At 41.7% G+C, this 7,500-nt stretch overlaps 2 protein-coding genes across 2 annotated transcripts in view; both read left to right on the top strand.

Moving 5' to 3' along the window:
* Positions 1 to 1,964, top strand: part of lrrc45 (leucine rich repeat containing 45) — a 12,966-nt gene extending 11,002 nt beyond the window's left edge. The window contains exons 16-18 of the mRNA XM_043230930.1: positions 1 to 120; positions 905 to 1,052; positions 1,167 to 1,964. The exon at positions 1 to 120 is cut by the window's left edge and continues 54 nt beyond it. Coding sequence (XP_043086865.1) covers positions 1 to 120; positions 905 to 1,052; positions 1,167 to 1,363 — 465 coding nt within the window. The 3' untranslated portion in view covers positions 1,364 to 1,964. The remainder of the gene's footprint in view (positions 121 to 904; positions 1,053 to 1,166) is intronic.
* Positions 1,965 to 2,973: 1,009 nt separating this feature from the next.
* Positions 2,974 to 7,500, top strand: part of rac3b (Rac family small GTPase 3b) — a 5,058-nt gene continuing 531 nt past the window's right edge. Inside the window, exons 1-6 of the mRNA XM_043231028.1 lie at positions 2,974 to 3,159; positions 4,823 to 4,894; positions 5,450 to 5,567; positions 5,978 to 6,040; positions 6,630 to 6,789; positions 6,881 to 7,500. The exon at positions 6,881 to 7,500 is cut by the window's right edge and continues 531 nt beyond it. Coding sequence (XP_043086963.1) covers positions 3,125 to 3,159; positions 4,823 to 4,894; positions 5,450 to 5,567; positions 5,978 to 6,040; positions 6,630 to 6,789; positions 6,881 to 7,011 — 579 coding nt within the window. The 5' untranslated portion in view covers positions 2,974 to 3,124 and the 3' untranslated portion in view covers positions 7,012 to 7,500. The remainder of the gene's footprint in view (positions 3,160 to 4,822; positions 4,895 to 5,449; positions 5,568 to 5,977; positions 6,041 to 6,629; positions 6,790 to 6,880) is intronic.

The following is a 7,500-nucleotide window of genomic DNA, read 5'->3' as shown; positions in this document are numbered from 1 at the left end:
GACGAGTCCCAGAACCACTGCACCCAGCAGAAGCAGAGCATCGCCGAGCTGCAGGCCAGAGCCGGTCAGCAGAGCATCGAGGCCGACTCGCTCCGCCGCAGGATCCACGAGCTTCAGCAGGTCCTCGTCTCGACGCTTGCTTTCCTAGGATTTATTTACCATCTTTCTTTAACATGTTCAGAAATGATTCAATATTTGTTAAGAATTACTTTAGCTTATTTAAATGAATTTTGTTAGTTGAGAACCACTGCACTGGGATTTATTTTGATACATTTTTATTTTGTTTTACCATTAAATGCCCTCATTTTAGAAACGTGGAATTTAAAATGTTTTGATAATTTCATCATTAAAAACTAACTAATAAAAAGTGTATATAGTTTTAATATGAATAGATTTTATATAATGCATAGAAATTAAAATTATTATAAATATTTATTTAATTTTATTATGTGTGTGTGTGTGTAAGGTGTGTGTGTATATATATATATATATATATATATATATATATATATATATATATATAACAATACTTATACATATATAACAATATTTTTATATATATTTAAAAAAAAAAAAATATATATATATATATATATATATATATATATATATATATATATATATATTATATATATTAAAAATATATATATATATATATATATATATATATATATATATATATATATTTTTTATATATATATATATATATATATATATATATATATATATATATATAAATTAATTACAATATAAATTGTTACAAAAATTACATTTTCATCAGCAAGTTTCTTTTATTTGATATTTTATTTATTTTTTTATTAATAAATATTATTTCCAATAATAACGGTTTCAGTTAACAGGAGTAAGTGGCTTTATTGAGCTCTGGCCGTGTGTTGATCCGCAGGAGCTCGCAGGTAAAGAGCAGGAGAAAGTGTCTGAAGTGACTCGAGTCCGAGTGGAACTACAAGAACAACTGGGTCATCTACAGGCCGAGAGAACGGCCCAGGGCGGCCTGAAAGAGAAGATCTCCGCTCTGGAGAGAGAGATGAAGGGTGCGCACGCAACGCTTTTGATAGTACAGTAACGTCAGGATTTATTGCGGTGCGAGGCTGGTGTTGGTTACGTAAGCCGAAGCCGAGGCTCATTGTGTTTGTGTTTTGGATCAGTTGTGAGCGCCGCCCACAGAGAGGCCCTTCTGGACAAAGAGAGTGAGATCTCGTCTCTGCTGGAGCGTCTGCGCATTCGAGAAGGAGAGATCCAGCGCATCCGTGAAGACGAGGCCCAGAGAGCCAGCTTCCTCCAGAACGCCATCCTCACGTACGTCCAGGGCTCTCCTCTCGCTCACTTCAGCCCCAAGAAGTGACTAACGGCGGTGCGGCTTTTTTACTGAATGAGAAAAATACACCTTTTCTTGCTGCATTCAGACGGTTATTTGCAATCAAGTCCATCCAAAATAAATGTTTTTTTTAACGTAAAATATATTGTGTGGGGGGGAAATAAATAAATAAATATAGTAAATCTATAAATATATAATTCATATAAAGGATGCATATGTAAGCAAAAACTTATTTTGGATGCAATTAATCAATTGAATGCAAAAATGTATAAGTGTGTATATTTGATTTGGAAAAAGGGGAAATAAGGAAATGTATTTTCAAAACTTCTTAATTTTAAACAGTTGTTTTTTTTACTATAATGAATATTTACTTTTATTAAAAATGTTGGATCTTTTATATTTTAAAAATACCCAGTGTGCCATAGTGACCTTCAATCCTCTTATAGTACGGCACTTTTTGTATATTTTAAAATGTTTTGTACTGTTCGAGTTCCCTTTCCATTTTTCTAACGTGTGTCTGTGTGTCTGTGTGTGTGTGTGTCTGTGTGTGTCTGTGTCTGTGTGTGTGTCTGTGTGTGTGTCTGTGTGTGTGTGTGTGTGTGTGTCTGTGTGTGTGTCTGTGTGTGTGTGTGTCTGTGTGTGTCTGTGTGTGTCTGTGTGTGTGCTGTGTGTCTGTGTGTGTGTGTGTGTCTGTGTGTGTGTCTGTGTGTGTCTGTGTCTGTGTGTGTGTGTGTGTGTGTGTGTGTGTGTGTGTGTGTGTGTGTGTGTGTGTGTGTGTGTGTGTGTGTGTGTGTGTGTGTGTGTGTGTGTGTGTCTGTGTGTGCGCGCGTGTGTCTGTGTGTGTGAGAGTGTGTGTGTGTGTGTGTGTGTGTGTTGCCTATCAAATAAAATGTGTGTTTTTGACGAAACTCTTGAGTTGTTTGTTAAATATTAGTTGAATAATAATGATTTTGAAATGAGTAGTTGTTTATTCATTCGATTTTGAGGATCTCTTGCTCACCAATAGATGCTTTACAGTGAATGGGTGCCGTCAAAATAAAAAAATCACAATAGTCCAGTGTCCATAATAGCCCTCTGTCTCAGTGAAAAAGTGCGTCTCACATTAAAATCCAGACACACATTAGTTTAGAGCTGTTTGGTCTCGTGAACGGCGTGATCTGTGCAGATTTCTCTCCATATTCCGACAAAAAACGCTTTCGTGTTCCCGAGATGTCCAGAGTGCTGTGGACTAAGATGTCTTTATCAGCTCTTTGGACTCTCGTTCTGACGGCACCCATTCGTCTTTAATAGCCGAGTAATTGTTTTCATTCGGTATTTTTTATTCCTTTAAAACATTCCGTACCACAAAGTAATGTTTCCGTTTTAATGCATTAAACAACAAACTCGAATGAAACTCGTTATCTAATAACTGCACACGTCTCACATTAGCGCTCTATTCAATCCTATTCAACTCTATTCTATCCTTTTCAAAGCATTTAGCATTGCATGACTCCATCCGGTGTATTTGCTACTAAAAAAAGCAATGCACTGATTAAATAGTACGTGTTTGTTATCGAGTACTGAATGGTGGAGGTGTGCGGAGACTCGTCTCTGGTCGGGCTCCTGTCCCTTTAAATTTCTTCGTCTTTTTCCGGAGCGTCTCGGAGAGCTTCGCCGTCAGAACCGCTGCTGCAAGGAGGGCAGTGACCGTATTTTTGCAGATATCTGTCATTTCTCGGGTTCAGAGGGAGCCGTGGCTCAATAAAACGCGTTTACGGCCGTGAAGTGAAGTGACCTGCCTCTCCACAAATGCAAGCGATTAAATGCGTGGTGGTCGGCGACGGGTGAGTGTTTTTGGGAGCTGATGGAGAGGAGCATCCTCGGAGAAGCCGTGTGGGGTATCGCAACGCATTGCTCTGGCCTTCGCGTTTTATGATCCGCTCAGCTTTCTGTCCTCTCTTTGATCCTAAACGTGTTCGGAACGCTAATAAATTGTGCATCTGCGTCGCTATTGTCGCGATGCATTAATGATTGCTTGGTGTATATTGTTTGAATCGCTCGTGCGGCTCGGAGGCACGCATTCGTCGTTAGACGGCGATTGAACGGGCTTGGGACACAAACGCGTCGTTTTCGTTCGCTGGGCGAGGGAGTGCGTTGCATTGGGTGTTGAATGGCAAAAGCCCGGAGCAGAGGCGCTATGGTTACCACTCCCTCTTCTGGCGTGCACGAGAAGAGTGTGGAGCGCGTGCATGTGAGCGAGTCCTTCCGGGAGTCGGTTCCTTTGAAGAACCGCTCGAGGAGGATGATTCTCAGTGATTGCGTGCGATTATTAAGGGTTCACTTGAATGGTGATTTCGGTCATTTTGGTGCAAATTATCCTTTGTTAGAATCATTTTGGTCTGGTTAAAAAAAATCCGATTTAGACATTGATTTGACTATGTGTTTAGTCTGTTGTTTTTCTCATTGTGAACATAATAGCATATATAGGAGCTGTGTTAATGTTATCAGCAAAATATTACATTCATACATTTTCTTCAGCACTAACCAGTACTTCATTATCTTTCTGACTTTAACTGGCTAATTATGGCACTTAAAAACATTAACAAGAAAAGTGTCCTGTTTGGTGCAAGAGATATATTTATATAGAAGTTCTAATACAAAAGAAAAGAAAAATGATGAAAAAAGATGGCATATTGGCATCTTGATTAATAACGCATGTTGTGCATTATAAATCAATACAAAGAAAATCTGTAAGGCTTTTTACAGCAATGTGCAGCCTGTAATTTCACACTGATTTAGAAATAATCTGTACGTTATTTTAGGTCAAGCTTGTAAAGAGGTTCATGAGTTTAATTAAATGCTCATAATGAGCTGAATCATGCAAACTGTTAAATTAAAACTATTTTAGAATAAATCATAACAGAACACTTGCTTTATTTGTTTGCACGCCTGTCACGTGACCATCAGTAAACACCAGAGAACCCTGAAGATGCAAATGTGATCATACTTCAAGGGTGCTTCAAATATAAACATGAGAGGAGAAACAGGACCAGATGACAAAAAAAACTCTGTTATGAATAAATTATTGCTATTGTGGGAAAAATATATGTAATCGTGTAATGCATAAAAAGTATTTTTAAAATCTGAATACAAGAACTATTTCTAATGTATTCAGTTATTATTAAGGTAGTGGTGTGTGTGTGTGTGTGTGTGTGTGTGTGTGTGTGTGTGTGTGTGTGTGTGTGTGTGTGTGTGTGTGTGTGTGTGTGTGTGTGTGTGTGTGTGTGTGTGTGTGTGCGCGCCCCCAGGCGAGTGTGAATCTGGGACAGAGTCTGTCACTATATCTGACATACTAACACCCACAGAAAGAGCACACTACTTTTACTCGATGCAACTCATTCATCATACAGTGTTCTGACCTAGTGCTCTCTTCACCAAATATAATGCATCTGAGCGGTGTGTGTGTGTGTGTGTGTGTGTGTGTGTGTGTGTGTGTGTTTTTCTCAGGGCGGTGGGTAAGACCTGTCTGCTGATCAGTTACACCACCAATGCCTTCCCCGGAGAATACATCCCTACAGTGTGAGTATACAGAGTCGAGCACTTCAGTCCGCCTCTAGACTAATAATAAAGAGTTAATAAAAAGTGCACGCGTGTGCCGTTTATGTTTGAGTCACATTAGATGCATCGGGCTCAGTCTGATACAGTGAGAAGATCCTCACATCAGCAGCAGACACCGGTGATATATCTCTCACATACAGCAGAGCTAGGAAGAGTTCATCTGGAGACATGACTATCCCGACCTTTACTAGAATTAAAATGAAAAAAGGTTTCCAATCTCAAATGGTAGATAGTAGGATGATCTCAGGGTATGTATGTAGTGTGATACAGTAGGGTCGAAGCGCTCACACACAGATGATGAATCGCTCTTCTCTGAAGATTTGCATCTCAATGAGACGATTACTGGAGCGTGCTAAAGACCTAATGAACTCTGACCCCGCGCTTTATACAGAGATATGGCAAAAATGTGAGTCTGGAATGTGTTTCTTGATCCGTCACGGAGATGAACGAGCGCTCACCGATCACTATAGAAGGGTCTCTGGTCCTGAATGTTTGGTGTCGACCTGCTTTTTTCAGATTTGACAACTACTCTGCTAATGTGATGGTGGACGGGAAGCCAGTGAACCTGGGTTTATGGGACACGGCGGGACAAGAGGACTACGACCGCCTCCGGCCGCTCTCGTACCCGCAGACGGTGCCCAGCTTCATTTCACTCCTTCAGTAGAACCACAGCCTTCTTTACATCCTAACATTTTCACTTTTTTCCAAACTGCACACAAAATGCTAAATATCTCTCGCAAAATATCGCATTTAAAAACCATAACCACTAAAACTGATTCCTGTTAGGTTTGTGTGTTTAGAGAGGTGTGTGTGTGTGTGTGTGTGTGTGTGTGAGTGTGTGAGTGTGTGTGTGTGTGTGAGTGTGTGAGACATAATATCACTAAAACTAGCAAAACCTGATTGTTCTCCCTCTTCTTACAAATGTTTATTTAAAGCAGAAACAGTCTAAAATGAGCAGAAAACATGTATTATATTTCACTGAGCAGTGCAGTACGGCGTTATAATAATAATAATAATAATAATAATAAACCGTTTTCTCCACAGGATGTGTTTTTAATATGTTTTTCGTTGGTGAGCCCAGCATCCTTCGAGAACGTCCGGGCAAAGGTGAGCACAACTCTTTATTCAGTCGTATTTTAAAACTCAGACAGAAACACGACACTGATTGTGTGTGTGTGTGTGTCTCTCTCTCTGTGTGTGTGTGTGTCTCTGTGTGTGTGTGTGTGTGTCTCTGTGTGTGTGTGTGTGTGTTTCTGTGTCTCTCTCTGTGTGTGTGTGTGTCTCTGTGTGTGTCTCTGTGTCTCTGTGTGTGTGTCTGTGTGTCTCTGTGTGTGTGTGTGTGTGTCTGTGTGTGTGTGTGTGTGTGTGTGTGTGTGTGTGTGTGTGTGTGTCTCTCTCTCTGTGTGTGTGTGTGTGTCTCTGTGTGTGTCTCTGTGTGTGTGTGTGAGTGTCTCTCTCTCTGTGTGTGTCTGTGTGTGTGTGTGTGTGTGTGTCTCTCTCTGTGTGTGTGTCTGTCTGTGTGTGAGTGTCTGTGTCTGTGTGTGTGTCTCTCTCTCTGTGTGTGTGTGTGTGTGTCTCTGTGTGTCTGTGTGTGTGTCTCTCTCTCTCTGTGTGTGTGTGTGTGTGTGTCTCTCTCTCTGTGTGTGTGTGTGTGTGTGTCTCTCTCTCTGTGTGTGTGTGTGTGTGTGTGCTCCAGTGGTACCCCGAGGTGAGACACCACTGCCCCAACACTCCCATCATCCTGGTGGGCACCAAGCTGGACCTGAGGGACGATAAGGACACCATCGAGCGTCTGCGGGACAAGAAGCTGTCTCCCATCACTTACCCGCAGGGCCTGGCCATGGCCCGAGAGATCGGTGCGTATCGAGCGCCTGACCTCTGCCCCGAACGCTCGGCCTCGGACTGACGGCTTTCTTCTCTGTCTCTCCTCTGGTCTTTGCTCCTCAGGAGCGGTGAAGTATCTGGAGTGTTCGGCTCTGACTCAGCGCGGGTTAAAGACTGTGTTCGACGAAGCCATCCGAGCCGTCCTCTGCCCTCCGCCCGTCAAGAAACGCGGCAAGCGCTGCACGCTCTTCTGAGACGACGGAAGCAGCAGATTCACGATCAGCCTCTCGGAAAACACACTGTACTTCTCCCACAGGTTCGGTGACATGAAGCTCTGAAGCACATCACATGTAAATCAAGCATTGGTCGAGGGACGGCCTCGCACGCCCGGAGACGTTATATTCCATTTCATATCGTTTATATGAGAAGTTTTAGTGGTACGGTGTAATTGTTGACATACTGTAAGGAAGTGTTTCTCGGTGTTGTAAAGAAGCGGGAAGTTGTGTTGGTTTAGACGGTCTTGTACAAAGCTAACCGCCGGCAGTATTAGCTCACGAGCCATTTTACATTAAAGCGGATATTCAGTGAAAACGGAAAGCTGCAGATGTTTGGATTGTGGAAAGCGCCGGGTTAAAATCCCCTTCGGTTTCGTTGCCCAGCTACAAAAACATTTTCCCGCTGTTCCCGGAACATTCCGTTTTGTTTATTATTTGTCGAGCAAGGCTTCGAAACGTCCGCTTTTT

Source organism: Puntigrus tetrazona, unplaced genomic scaffold (assembly GCF_018831695.1).
Source record: "Puntigrus tetrazona isolate hp1 unplaced genomic scaffold, ASM1883169v1 S000000270, whole genome shotgun sequence".
NCBI classification, from domain to species: domain Eukaryota; kingdom Metazoa; phylum Chordata; class Actinopteri; order Cypriniformes; family Cyprinidae; genus Puntigrus; species Puntigrus tetrazona.
This window is presented reverse-complemented; position numbering and strand designations above follow the sequence as displayed.